The 15,463-nt window shown below is 42.0% G+C and overlaps 3 protein-coding genes across 3 annotated transcripts; all 3 read left to right on the forward strand.

Annotated features, from left to right (window-relative positions):
* Positions 1-7,565: 7,565 nt before the first annotated feature.
* Positions 7,566-8,132, forward strand: J4E93_008238 (uncharacterized protein; the record flags this gene model as incomplete). Its single annotated transcript, XM_049346140.1, has 1 exon — positions 7,566-8,132. One exon carries the CDS (start codon positions 7,566-7,568, stop codon positions 8,130-8,132), a length of 567 nt encoding a protein of 188 aa, XP_049196541.1.
* A 389-nt stretch (positions 8,133-8,521) lies between these two features.
* On the forward strand, positions 8,522-9,469 carry J4E93_008239 (uncharacterized protein; the record flags this gene model as incomplete). The annotated part of the gene is made up of 2 exons (XM_049346141.1): positions 8,522-8,793; positions 8,911-9,469. 2 exons carry the CDS (start codon positions 8,522-8,524, stop codon positions 9,467-9,469), a joined length of 831 nt encoding a protein of 276 aa, XP_049196542.1.
* Positions 9,470-13,435: 3,966 nt separating this feature from the next.
* On the forward strand, positions 13,436-14,671 carry J4E93_008240 (uncharacterized protein; the record flags this gene model as incomplete). The annotated part of the gene is made up of 3 exons (XM_049346142.1): positions 13,436-13,451; positions 13,502-13,838; positions 14,020-14,671. 3 exons carry the CDS (start codon positions 13,436-13,438, stop codon positions 14,669-14,671), a joined length of 1,005 nt encoding a protein of 334 aa, XP_049196543.1.
* Positions 14,672-15,463: the final 792 nt, after the last annotated feature.

Genomic DNA, 15,463 nt, shown 5'->3' on the forward strand with positions numbered 1-15,463 from the left:
GCGCTCGCTATTCAACTACTGCGCCTTTGTCCGCACCCTTCGCAGCCCACGTCTCAACACCACGTCCTCTGGCGCCTCTGATACCTGACAGCTCACGCCTCTTATCGCGTCTTAGCGCGTCGTCTAAATTACCGTGTCGTCCGCGTCCGACTACGTGCCGGTAGTTGCCTTTTGGCCCATCGGCTATTCGTCCTCTCTGTCTTGTGCACCACATGTGCGACACACAAGCAACAATGGTATTATCTAGCCATCTCTAGCCGACGGGGAATTGATCCGAAGATGTTCACGTCCATACATCAGGAATATGCGTCTAGAAATCCGTCGCTCATCAACGACGCTGCGTAAATCAACTTGGAAACCCGCTTCGCTAACCCCTAGTATACTCTAGCAGATCTCGCAAGGTTGCCTCATCCTCAATCTCAAGCGCTCGACTTTGCAGGCTTTGCAGTTCCTCTTGGCCGTAGCTACCGCGCGCCAATAATTTACCAACAATACTTCGATACCCTTTACCAACTGCTTCAGCTAGAGCGTTCCCTATCTCTGCATTGTACTCTAGAAGAAGAGAAACAACAGCAAACTGTCCATGCCGTACTGCTGTCTCCAACGCCGATTTACATGTATCCGCACCATGTCCTAGCAACACCCGAACTACCTCCTCATGTCCGTTTCGACAAGCGCCTAGAAGGGGTCGCTTCTCGTACTCACTAGACGAACCAATGCCGTCCACACGGGCACCAAGTGCAAGATAATGCACCGTCATATCCACCCACCCATTCCTCGCGCTACGCACTAAGAATGCCGTGTATTCCTCAACACCAAACGTTCTGGTAACGCAGTGTTCGATTCGTTTCTTGACAAGAAAGTCATAGATCTCCAAACTAGGTGTGTCCAGCGCAGCCAACGCTCGTTCGTTCTGACACCAGTAGGAAGGTCTCTTTGTCTTTCTGTCAAGCATCCACGGACGTTCCACAGCCTGGAAATTCCACAAGAACTGCGTCGTTTCTACACGTCCATGCTTGGCGGCCTGTTGGAGCAAGCGCATTCGCATGTACTGAAAGTCATAGGGATGCCTCAAGTCCAGCATAGCGGCAAGAACCTCATGACTGCTGAAACTACCAGCGTGGATGCATGCCGATCCAAAGAGCAAACTTGGCGTATTGAAATGGTTTCCGTGGAGGATCCATCTCGCGAGAATAGGGAGTGTCTGTGTGTACAGGGCAGCAATATAGACATCGGTGTCCAGATCATTATCATACAAACGCCCGTCATGCCAGTGCTCAGGTAGGTAGGTTTCACGCCAATGCTCAGCTAGGTCTGTTGTCCATAGTTCGTCTAGGCGCTTGAATTCCCGCAACACCAGGGGGCATAGCTGACGAATGTAGTCGTGCTCGTTTCGCTCATCGTCGGTCTCTTGACTGAGACGGTTGGCAACCCTGCGGATCCAGAGTAGAACAGGAGCCCCGTCACATCGCTCGTTCAATACCCGGCGCTCAAGGTAAGCTACAAACATAGTAGGTGCAGCCTCGTCGCTAAGATGTAGCAAAGGCTTGAACTCGGCATCCAGAAGCTTGTATAGGGCAAGTACCCTCATGATTTCCCCATCGAAGATCTCTATGGCCGCTCGTTAGCAGAGGTACCTGCGCACAAGATGTCAGAGGGAAGCCTACTATTCACAAGCCGTAATCGAAGGCCGCGCTTTGTTCCCCGCATTAAGATCGCCCAGCTAAGGATTTCGTGCAAAAGCTCCAGCGGCAGATCTAGCAGATGCATGGTGGATAGAGTGGTCGGCGTTGTAAACAGGATAGCTACTGGGGAGAAGAAGGACATTTAAGAAGCATTTAAAGCGTTCAGCGGCTCTTGTTGTTGGAACACATTCGGGCCCGAAAAGTCGCGCTAAGGAGGACGTCGGAACCACTTGATTGGCTACCAGTATACAGTGGACTAAATCAAGAGGTTGTATAATAATTATTTTTGCCCTATAAAAAAATTAAAATCTCTACCTACCTAAAACTTACTACCTTAACTACTTTTATATAAGAGTGTAATACTACTATATAGTATATATACTAATATCTTTAGCTAGACACTTTATTATTAACTTAGAACTCTATAGAGATAAACTTACTAAACTATATAGTATAGACTATATAGTAGAAAAGTTAAAATTCTAGCTAAACACTAAGCGCTAGATATACGCGTTTATTTATATAATTAAAAAGTAGCTAAAAAAGTAAAAGTTAAAGAAAAAGATAAAACTAGAAGTAGAAAAGTATTTTAAGTAGCTTATATAGTACTTCTTTTATAAGTTAAAACTTTATAATAAAAAAATACTAAAAAAGCTTAAAAATAAAAGCTATAATATCTTAAAGTAGATATTAATCTATATATAGTTTTAGCTTAGATTAAAAAGAAAAGCTATAAGTATAAGTTTATAAGTAGTAGTAGATAAGCTTATATAGAGAATATATAAGAAAGAATTAAAAGAAAGAATTTTTAATAAGTTTAGTAAAAGCTATCTCTACACTTATTTAAAATTAAAGAGAAACTATATTATAAAAAACTATATATTTTATATTTATTATATACTAAACTTAAAAAAGATAAACTAGTATAAAAGAGATATATAAAGAAAAAGAGAAGAGTATATTATACTAGAACTAAACTTTATATAGTTTATAGATAGCTATAATAAACTTAAAGAGTTTAGTATTAAGATATATACTAGAATAGATATATACTTTTAATATATTATATAGATATATATAAAAGTATTATCTAGTATCTTAATTAGTATTATATAATAGTATCTAAATACTATTAAAGTAGCTAGTCTATTTTCTTAGTATATATAGTTTAATTATAGTAGTAAAATAGTATATCTCTTATACGCGTAATACTTCTTTATAAAAAGTATTATTCTAGATATTAAGTTTAAGAACTACTATATATATAAAACTAGTACTATAAACTAAAAAATTAAGTTTTAGTAAGTAATACTATCTAAAGAAGTATTATTTTAGTAAAAAGTAAGTTTACTTTACTTTATATAAAGTCTTAACTAATAAAATAAAAGGTTTTTTTATAGTTAATATAAAATAAGCTATATAGTTATATAAATCTAGTTAACTATATTACTATAATAGCTATATATTTTTCTATAGTAAAAGAGAAAGTATATACTTTTATATAAATATAGAATACTTATACTATTTATAAATAAAAGAGAAAGCTAAATATAGTTATTAGTAAGTTTAATAAGCTATACTAGTAGCTAGAAAACTATATTAAGAAGTTTAGAACTTTATATAATAAAGCTATTTAGGCTAAGTTAGATAGAAAAATAGAAAACTAAAATATAAATACTATTCTCTCTCTAGCTATATAGATTTAGTATATAATATAGCTTTAGAAGTTAGAGTTTAATTTATAGAACACTATTATAAGTAGTATAAAAGATAGAAATATAGTTTTTTAGAAAGTATATTTAGCACTTTATATAAAAGCCTAGATATATATTACTTTTAACTTTTTACTTAAGTTAGAGCTAATTTAGATACTAGTAGAGTTCTTTAACTAGATACTACTAAAGTATCTAAAGTAGTAAGATAGTATATAAGAAAGTATATTAGAAATAGACTTTAAGTAAGTAGTAGAAGATATAAAATCTATTATTAAAGATAGCCTATATAAGAAGAAGAATAAAAGCTAGTAAAAAGTATATATAGCTAAGAAAATAGGTAAAGAAGTATAAAAATTCTTTATATATAACCTAATCTCTCTAACTTTCTACACTTTCTTTATTTTAACTTTTTTTTCTTTTTTTAGTCTCTATATAATAGCTTTTATAAAGTTTTATCTAAATACTAGCTAAAAATATAACTTTACTTAGATTACTAAGTTTTATAAGTTCTATAGCTAATAGAATATAAATAAAAAAAAACTCTTTTCTACCTCTTCTACTACCTTTTATATACTATAGATAGAGTTTTATATATAGTAAAATAAGTGTACTAGCTTAGTTACTAACTTTTTATTACTAAATAAAGAAAGCTTTACTTTAAAAGCTATATTAAGAGCTTTATATATATCTTTATAGATAAACTTACTCTTAAAGATATAACTTTTTTTAATAAACTAAAATATAATAAAAGTTTAAGCTTATATAGAGTCTATACTAGTAAGAAATAACTTTATCTTAAACTATATAAATAAGAAAAATAAAAGTATAATTCTAATAAATAAATAAAAGTAAAAAAGTCTTACTACTAGTAAAAAAAGCTACGTAAAAGTAGATCTTATATTAGTTATTATATAATACTTTATATAACTAAGTAGTAGAATTTTAATAAAGTTTTTAGGCTATAAGATTATTTATAAGTTTTATATAGTATACTTAAAAATATACTTTCTTATATTTCTTTAGTTAGGTCTAACTTTCTAATTAAGAATATTACTTTAGATAATATAGATTTCTTTATTAATAACTAGCTTCTTAGTAAAGTAAATAAAGTATAGTATAGCTTATATAAAGACTTTCTAAAGTTTCTAGCTTTAGATATTATAAAGAATAGACTAATATACTTAAAAAAAAGTATATAGTACTTCTATATAATACTTAAGCTATTTAAGAAAAGTATTTTTAAAAAAGCTATCTAAAGTAGTATATATAATATCTTTATCTACTTTAAGATATATAAAAAAAAGTTAAAAGAAGAAAATACTTTAACTTTACTTATACGTAAAGCTTAAAAAAAAAATTATTATTAAGAAAGAAAAAGCTATTAAAAAAGAACCTAAAATACTTATAAGTAAAAAGAAAAGTAAGTAAAAAAAACTTATTATATAAAAGTAATCTATCTCTTAGCTTTTTAAATTTTAAAAGTAGTGTTTATCTTTTACTAATAGAGTTAGACTACTTTTTATTAAAGATAGCCTTATATAGAATAATACTAGTAACCTAAAAAACTTATATTTCTATAATTCTTAGGCTAATACTATCTCTAAATCTAAGTTATCTAAGCTTTTTAACTTTCTAATACTTATATAAAAGCTAACTTCTATTAAAGTTTCTACTAAAAGTAAAAGTAAGAGTAAAAAGTATATATAGTTTTATATATATATAAAATAATTATATATAGTTTTATATATATATAAAATAATAATATAGTTAGAGGTAAAGTAGAATTTTATTAGCTTTTAGATATTTTTAGTCTCTTTTATTTTAAGAGTTCTATATACTTATTATATATATAGATATTATATATAATATAATATTTAAAAAATACGTAATAGCTAGATAGTATTATATAGTACTAGAAATCTAAATTTTCTTTATATACTATTTTTCTATAGCTTTTCTTAAACTTTTTAAAGTATTATATAAGTAAAAAAAAGAAAAGAAAATTATATAGTAAAAGTAGTAAAAGACTACTATAATTATAGTTTCTAGGCTAAGTATATAAATAACCTACTCTTCTTTTCTTTTATTACTTTTGTACCTTACTTTCTTTCTACTTTTCTACTCTTATATAGCTTTTATTAACTTTAGTCTAACTCTTTTAATACTTACTTTTATATAACTATTATAGCTAACTTTTCTACTAGCTTTAGCTTTATTTAGACTAGCTACTAAATTATTTATAAAAACTTTTTCTTTTATAATACTAATATTAGCTTTTACTCTATATATAGTGTTAACTATAAAACTTTCTATATAAACTATTACACTCTTACTTAAGGCTACTTTACTTACTTAGTTAATTCTACTAGCGCTATTACTTACTTTTAAAGCTACTAAATAGGTACTATCTTTAACTTTACTTTATATAAAAAGATTCTAATTTTTAATATTACTATTACTACTACTTTTTTTAACGCCTTTACTTATACTATATATATATCTTCTTTTACTTTTATTTATATACTAACTCTATATAAAGTATAGACTATACTTACTTAGCTAACTTTTTTACTTATATAGCTAGTACCTTTTTATATAACTTTACTATTACTTTTTTTATTACTTATACTAGTTATATTACTATAAACTATATTCTATTCTAGCGCGCTTTATATATTAAAGCTATTTTAGTTTATTTTAAAAGTATACTTAATATAATAGCTTATAATAACTATAGTAATATATATAATAGCTTTAAAAAGTTTTTTTACTTTACTAGCTATATAAGTATTACTAGCTAGTTTAAAGATACCTACTCTAACTATATTTAGAATAACTATACTTCTACTTACTTTTATAGTACTAGTAAAAATCTTTTTATTAGCTTTTTATATAGTAAGTAGAAGAATTAGTTTAGTAGCTTTAAGTATAGTTTTAATAAATTTTCTTTTTAGCTATAAGCTTAACTTTAAGCTTTTTAAGCCTACTAGTTATATAAGTATACGCTTTAACTATAGTATAAGCTAAATAATAGTTTTTTAAGTATTATATAATTACTACTACTTAGCTTATAGCTTTTAAGTACTATAGTATAAGTATAAAAACTTTACTTATATATAAAAAAGTAGATATAAAGTAGTACTTATAGAGCTTCTATATAAGAGAGTATTATATTTAAGCTTTTTTTTAAGAAGTTATTAATAGTAATATAAATATATTTTATTAAATTCTAAGCTTTTATATAATATATAGTATAATATTAAGTTAAAAATTTTACTTTACTTATAGTTTTAAAGTTCTAAAATAATTGTTGCACAATAACTTAATTTAGTCTACTGTACTAGTAGCGGCGTAAGCTGCTGCCTGCTATCGCCTTTCCAACCTGAACAACAACAACAACAACAACCATGGCGTAGGTGGTTATACGATTACACGCATCCCACTGCCTGCTCGCATCCTGCTGAGACCCAGCGAATTTCAGCGCACAGTTTCAGAGCCCAAATATGGCACAGTCCAATCATGGCCTGTTGACCAACGATATTCGCCTTTTTGGGTCTTCGAAACCTGCGCACACACGGCACAGTCGCCTTCGCAAATCAACAGCCACGCATCGAAGAATCATGCAGGGGATATCAATGCGTTATGCCATCTCACTTCAGCATTGCATATAGAGGTTGCTGATGCCGACGCGTTATGGTTGAAGTATTTAGCCCTGGCAGGTACTCCTCGCTCGGGGGCTCGCAACCATCACGTCAATTACAGCTCCTTTGCCATTAGTCTACGAATTCCCGTTATGGCAGGTATTGATGATGTTCGCCACACGATATCGACAACCGGACCCGAGCGCCTTCCCACAATCAACCATTGGGATACGAGAGACCCTTGGGGCCCACTCACGACTCCGTGGAGCCCCCCGTCTTCATGTTCCACCAGCTGGGCGCTTCGAAGCCTGGGTTCTGATATTCATATCACACCGGTGGTGCCCTCAGACTGTTTGCCTGGTGGATCGCGTATACACAGCCCTGGTACATGCTATGGCGACTACCATATTGTGCAGGTCATCGAATGGAGGACATCAGATTGGACGTCGGGGGGTAGCCGCGTGTTTGGTGTCGCTTGTTGTGAAAGGTAGGTACAGGTGCTCCACCACCCCAGTCCCTCCATCATGAAGCTGTCTTCTGCTGACACGGACATTAGCGGCTTCAGCAATACAGACATTGCCTTTGCCTGGTGCGAGTCATCGTTCTCCACGCCTATCACTGCATACCCCACCGAATGGTTCGAGTCCAGAAGCGAGATCGTGACCCAAACGGATAACGCCACGGTTCTTAGCAGTGGGATCGCGTCCGTAGGGCCTATGGCAGCCTACTGGCAGGAAGCAGATCTCTCGAAATTCGATCCCAACTATGCGGCTATACTCGCATCGAAATTTGATCTTGACTTTACTCCGACAGCTATAGCCACAGCCGATGGCACAGCCGAAACAGCGTCTCCGCCAGATCGAAGTCAGTTCCCATCAGCGACGTCGTCGCTCGAGATGGACCCTGAAGAAGCTACCGGTCTCAGTAGCGGCGCTAAAGCAGGCATTGGCGTTGGGGTAGCCTTCGGAGTAGTATTACTGTGCGCCACTGGTTTCTTACTTCACAGGAGACGCGTTCGGAAGGTGAAGCTCGATAGCAAATCTGCTTTACAAAACGAGCAGCCTGAATTGGTTCAGACACACACCGCATAGCTGGCAGTGCTGACAACTGCGTGGTAGCTTCCCACTCAAATTAAGGAGACACCTCGAGCCATACGTCCTCGCGTCCCGGAATGCTGGATCCCTGCGGCTGCGGGACAAGATGCGGCACAGCTCCAAGCAACGCTCAGCAACCAATAAAACAATCTTTCCCGAGTCACACTAAACTTTGCCTCCTCCGCACATGTGGCACAGTCGCCTCGCCGAATCAAGAACCAGGTCTTAAGTCACCTTGCAGGGAGTGCTAACGCATTACATATACGCGCTGGAAATGAAGAATCCGACCCTTGCATATGGTACAGCTGCGCTGCTGCGGTACGATCTCAGGTCACATCGATCAACACCGACTTCTTCCTGCATCACTTGCTTCCGCATCTGTCACCATGGCAGGCCTCGACGAGGCTGGTTTCACAATCAAAACACTGCGACAAGGAGACGTCTTTCCGACGACAGATTATCTACATTCATATTCACCGCTTCCGACCTCATTCACCTTCGAGTCGACGTGCACCGACCAGTGGACACTTCTGAACCCAATCACCCCCACGAACATATACTACCCCATTCCGGCATCATGTCAACCCAACGGTGAAACCGATTCCACTTATAGTCCGGGCACATGTATCAGTAACTACCACATGGTCGCCCTGACCGAGTATAGAACTACAGGGTGGACGTCAGGGGGTCAGCGCGCATGGGGTGCTGTTTGTTGTAGAGAGTAGGTCCCCAGATCAAGCTGTCACAGAGCTACTCCAGCTGACCACAATCACAGCGGAATGACTGCAGGAGGCATTGTGTTGGCAAGTTACTGTAGCGCCAGCTTCAGCTTCAGCACTCCCTACATCACGGCGACATACGGCTCCAATGCCTATCCTTCCAGTATTCCTGCCACCGATCGAACCGCTACAATAGTTCTTGATGAAGGACTTATGGGAATGAGCCCCATGGTTGTCTACTGGCAAGAGACCGATCTCTCGCTATTCGATCCCGAATATGCGACGAGGCTAGCCTCAAAACTTGGCCTCGATTTCACGCCGACGGGCTCAGCCGCTGTCACCGCCGAAACAGCGTCGCCGCCAGACCGGAGTCAACCCCCATCCGCCACCTCTTCAACGAAACCAGGCCCCGATGAGGGCGAGACGTCATCGAAATCGGATCTCAGTATCGGTGCAAAAGCAGGGATAGGTGTCGGCGTCGCCATCGCAGTGATACTAGCGGTTGTTGTCGGACTCGTACTGTACAGGCGACGAGTGCGAAAGCAGAGGGCACTCGATCAAACGTTGGCTAGACAAAACGAACAACCTGAACTCGTGCAGACACGCGCTGCATAGCTTCACCTCACCGGCGGCGAGTTTATTTGACGACTTCCATGTCCATACATTCAGATAATGCAGTTGGGACTCGGCCGGTTGAACTGATGCGGGATGCGTTCTCGTTGGCCTGCGCCCATCCGACACTCTACAATTTACGGTTCTCTTTTCAGCATTGTCAGTCCCATATTGCAGCGCTGTTATCTATTTCAGATCTGAGTCGGGATTACCTTGACCGCTCAGTGCAGTTCTTTGTCTTGCATCTATCCGCTGCCATATGCGGCGGAATCAGCCTCGATGCTGCGGGAATGCGATGCGGCACAGGTGTGATTACAATACAATGACCAATGGCAGACACTTGCCGCCACTCATACTCCCTGCGCGTATACGGCACAGCTACTCCCGCAGATGACGTTGTATGCAAGGGCCACAAACGCGGTTTGTGACGCGTTGGTACACCGGTATTGGTTAGAGAGGTCGCCATCACCGACGCGTTGTGATTTCAATGGAGGTTCTCTACAAATGCTGCTAATCTAGCTTGATATCACAAAATCGATCTCGTATCCACTCCATCATCACCCCGTCAGTAAGCTGTGCATCATGGCAGGTCTTTTGACTGCTCGCCTTACTATCAAAACGGTATCACCAGGACAATTCTTTCCGACGACATCTTCGAACGCTATAGTCACTTGGCCACCACTCACGACTCCCTTTACGACTCCATCTCATTGCACCAATGAATGGACAATCCTTACCTCGGGTGACACGACTGTCGGGAATGGGCCAGCCAGCAACTGTTTACCTGGCGGAAGCTATACGCACAGTCCGGGTACGGTGCTCAGTGACTACCACATAGTTGACGTAGCTGAGTATAGAACACCGGGGTGGACAGCAGGCGGACTTCGCGCATGGGGTGCCGCCTGTTGTAAAAAGTACGTTTTGCCATGAACCTAGCGCACGGCTACATACGAAAGAGTCATGACTTGAGCAAAGCGCATTTTTGCTAACACCGATGGCAGTGGTTGGACGAACACAGAAACCATCGAGGGCTCCTTTTACTGCTTTTCATCGTTCATCACACCCATCACCGCATTGGACCCCTGGGCCGGAACTGGCCGTGAGCATAGAACCACCACTACCGTACTCAGCCGGGGGGAAATAGTAGATTCGAATATGCTTATCTACTGGATGGAGTCCGACTTGTCCAACTTCGATGCCGAGTACGCGGCGACCTTGGAAGAGAGGTTTGCCATCGGCACAAGCGCAGAACCCGCAACTGTTACTGCAGAAAACACGTCATCTGATTCATCTTTTACGTCGACTGCAACAATGGCCGTTACGAAAGACACTGCAACACCGTCAGCTCGAACCCAATTCACCTCGGTAACTTTAACATCGTCGTCATCATCGGTGGCACCAAACTCCAAAGAAAAGGCCGATAATTCCGAATTTGGGCTCAACGCTCGCGCTAAGGCTGGCATAGGCTTGGGAATTGCCATCGCGGTGGTATTGATGGGTATTGCTGGATTTGTAATGTACAGGAAGAAAGTCTTGAAGCGGCGGGCTGTTGATCGGAAGTTCGCTAAACAAAATGAGCAGCCAGAGTGGGTGCAAAAGCAGAGGGCTTAGACGACATAATGGATGGAGGAAGCTGGTATAATGATGGTGGACATCCTCTCTGCAACGCGTACGCAACACGTATCTACTTTCGATGTATTGCTTGCTAAAATTGTAGTGCACAGCAAGGATTGCGCTTTCCAGGCACGCAAGCGATACCGTATCCCGTAACATTGGCCAATGCCGCATGGAGTAGATCCCTGTGTGCTTTCCCGCCCTTTGCCAATCGCCGTCGACCTATTAGGACCCAACAATATCGAACGTACGGTTCCTGGACAAAGACGTGGCACGTCCCTCAACGCCCTCAATCCTGCACACGTGTGGCACAGCTCCCTTCACAAATCAGATGCGGCTCATCGAGCCTTTACGCATGGGATAGTAGCGCTTCTTTACGCATTCGGAACGTCGCCCCCGACATATTATACTCAATGTATCCAGCCCTGGCAGTTGCCCAACGTTTGTTGCGTTACAATTATTTCATGTCCGTCTAGAATCTTTTGTCCACCGACTTGCTGCCATGGCAAATATCGACGATGCCCAACTTTCCATCTTTACAGTATCAGGAGACCAATATCCGCTAGTAAACACACTCAGTACTCTCCCGCCGCTCACCACTCCCTTCACTTTCAACCCGACATGTACCGAAGGCACGAATTACCAGCAACCGGGTCAACCCAGCCATGTCCACAAATTCATTCCTCTCTACTGTCAGCCCGATGCCACCATGACACATAGCCCTGGCTCATGTATTAGTGGGTATCAGATGAAGCAGATAGTCGAGTTCAGAACGCCGGATTGGACGTTAGGCGGATTAAGGGCATGGGGAGCTGCTTGTTGTAGAGAGTACGTGTGATATTTTGACTGTCGATGCGATTACTTCGGATATACACCTGGCCTGGCTTTGACTGGAAATGCCCCCGCTAACACCCTCGATAGTGATTATATGGCAACGGCATCCGACGCAACAGATTGTCTATCAGGCATAGATACGCCCATCACCGCGTATACCGTAGCGGACGCGACCTTACCAACGAATGCCGCTGGGCAAGAAATACCCGAGAAACCCTCCATCATCTCCAGCGGAACGGTCATCATGCAACCAATGTTGGTCTACTGGCAGGAATCAGATCTCGTCCACTTCGATTCCGACTATGCGTCTACACTGGCTTCGAAATTCGACATCGGCTTTGCAGCAATGGAAACGCCGGGTCCGGCAACAGAGAGACCAAGACTAACGACAGTATCACCGCAAACAGACTCCACGAAAGGAACAGCATCGCCGTTAGATCAAAGTCAAGTCCTCTCTGCCACATCGTCACCACCTGCAACCAGCTCCGAAGCACCGACTAGCCCCTCCAAGCCCGGCCTCAGTACAGGCGCCAAAGCAGGAATAGGATCAGCCGCAGTCGTTGCAGCTATACTACTGTTGGTCGCCATTGGATTTATACTATATAAGAGATGGCTCCATAACAAGGCAGGACTAGACGGGAAAGCTGCTGAATTAAATGAACAGCCGGAATTTTTGGATGCGGATCTGGTTCGTTGGAGAAGAGACAAGGGAACGGCGTTATGAGCGCGGTTAATATTGATGTGTACGGATTATGTCCCAGAAGAGAAGGAGGCGGCGTTGCCAGCGAGACCATGCGGAAGGTGGTCGGCGGGGCTTCGCGAGCTGGGTTGAGATGGGAATGTAATGAGATGTAGGCGCACATAAATAATCCCACTTCTAGTCGCATCTCGCGCATTTCGGGATATGACCATGTTGAAGATTGTAACAGAAGGTTGCGCCTTAATGTTTGTCTTCCTTCATGCCTGGTCGGAACGTGTTTGCGTCATGTGATCGGGAGCCATGCCAACGTCCGCCTTGATATTAAAGCAACAGTAGCTCACCAACCACGTCACCAAGCCCATAGAACCATGCTTGCACCCACGTGAGACCATGAAAGGCGTCGAATAGCGTGGCATGCATCACCCGCAGCCGTTTAGCGCGCTGATCTCCCGTCGCGGCGTGCGCATCTCCTGATTGGCTACTTTGATCCTACGCATTCGGCATTCCCATTTGCATAGACGCGAACTACGACAGGCGTCATGCTCTTCTCGCTGACCATTGTTGTGTTGAAGGTGCTGACTCTGCTCACTATTCAGTGATATCGTCTACGTCATCACACGCCTAAACTAAACCGCATTGGGCGCACTACGAGACACCTTCTGAAGCGCGAACGACATGGGCTGGAAGCCGTGGAAGCCGCGATACGTAGCTCCAAAACACAGCCCTGGAGAATTTGAAGGCAATCGCTTCGTTCCCATAGCAGAGAAGCTTTCCTACCCTTACGGCACAGCTGCCTTTCTTGTGATTTCCAGCTGCCCACCATGAACTACATCTCAAGTACAGCTCCCCTACTATCACAATCCCACCACCCCAAACTAACACACCAGACCTCGTTAACTCGGACGACATCATCAACCCCCTCATCGACAATGGATACCTCCCCCACCCGGTCATTCGTGTCGGCATCCGGCGCCAACTCGCTGACCGCCTTACGTCTATCGCCAACACATCCCTCCAGGCGAGCTATGAGTCCAAGATGAAATACGTGGAGCTACTCCGCGAACGCCCCATTGCCATTGAGACCAAGACCGCGAATGAGCAGCATTATGAAGTCGGAACGAGTGTGCTGAAGGGTATGCTGGGCCCGCGGATGAAGTACTCGGCGTGTTTGTATGAGAAAGGTGGGGAGACGTTGGGGGAGGCGGAGGTGAGGATGATGGAGACGTATGTGCAGAGGGCAGGGTTGAAGGATGGAATGACGGTTTTGGATTTGGGGTGAGTTCGCGTCCTTTTCGTTCTTTTCATCCTCTCCTTCATGATTTCGATCATTTCTGCACTAGATCTCGAAGACAACACACCACGAACACGAGAAATCACGTGCCCATACTAACCCCCCCATCCACAGTTGCGGCTGGGGCTCCCTCTCCCTCTACCTCGCCGAAATCTTCCCCAACAGCCGCATAACCGGCTTCTCCAACTCGCGCACCCAGAAACAACACATCGACTCCGTCGCCGCTTCCAAGGGCTTCAAGAACCTGACCGTCGTAACCGGCGACGTGGTAGACCATGAATTCGACCCCGAAGTTTACGACCGCGTCCTCTCCATCGAGCTCTTCGAGCACATGAAGAATTATTCTTTGTTGATGGCCAAAGTAAGCCGGGCCTTGAAACCAGGCGGCAAACTCTTCGTGCACATTTTCGCGCACAAGGACACACCGTATGATTTCGAAGGCGGGTGGATGACGGAGCATTTCTTCACGGGGGGTACCATGCCTTCTGCCGACCTTCTCCTCTTCTTCCAGGACGACCTCAAGATTAAGAGGCAGTGGTGGGTTAGCGGTATGCACTACAGCAAGACATGTGAGGATTGGTTGACGACTATGTTGAGTAACAAAGAGAGTATTTGGAAGGGGCTTGTGGAGACGTATGGGGAGGAGGGGGCGTTGACGTGGTGGAATAGGTGGCAGGTTTTCTATCTTGCTTGTTCGGAGTTGTTTAGGTGGGATGGGGGTGATACGTGGGGGGTTAGTCATTATTTGTTTGAGAAGAAGGAGTAGGTTGGTGGTGGAGGGGGGATGGGGTGGGGGTTGGGAGGGACGGTAGGAGGGTAATGCTTAATTCCACTCTGAGCACAACAATGTCTGTGTCTGCGTTTATGATTCGCATGATTGTCTTTGAGTTTCTGTCTTGTTGGGCGATGCTGTAGTTCTGGCCATGTACTAGCTGCCACTTGCTAGATGGATTGCGCCGGATAAAGATACACGCCCTCACCACTTACCCCTCCCGAGGTCTCCAACAACATCACATCTTGACTTTTAGAATACACATCCACACATTGATTGATACTGCACCTATTGTTGTATCATCATAGAACCTAATACCCATAAAGCTAATCGTCACAAAGCAAGCCACCCTTCAAACCAAGCTCGAAGCCGCGTATTCCCCGTAAAAGACAATCTCCACCACCATGACGAAGCCCTCCCTTCCGTCCGAAATGTGGGCCGCACAAGTCATCTCCTTCAACACCCCCTACATCGTCCACCAAATCCCCCTTCCAACCCCCCTCTTACCCCACGACCTCCTCGTCAAAGTCGCCGTCGCCTCCCTCTGCCACACAGACTCCATGGTCTCATCCGGCGCAATGTCCACACCTCTCCCCTGTACCGGCTCCCACGAGGGCGCAGGCACCGTCGTAGCAACTGGCACGTCTGTAACGCATTTCGCAATCGGCGACCGCGTAATGGCTGGGATTTTGTACAACGCCTGCGGTACGTGCGCTGAGTGTACGGGGGGATTACATGGATCAGCATCGGCAGCTCCGCAGTATTGTCAGAATACGGGGGGCTTTC

Source organism: Alternaria ventricosa (genome assembly GCF_023758065.1).
Source record: "Alternaria ventricosa strain BMP 2768 chromosome Unknown scaffold_16, whole genome shotgun sequence".
Lineage (NCBI taxonomy): Eukaryota > Fungi > Ascomycota > Dothideomycetes > Pleosporales > Pleosporaceae > Alternaria > Alternaria ventricosa.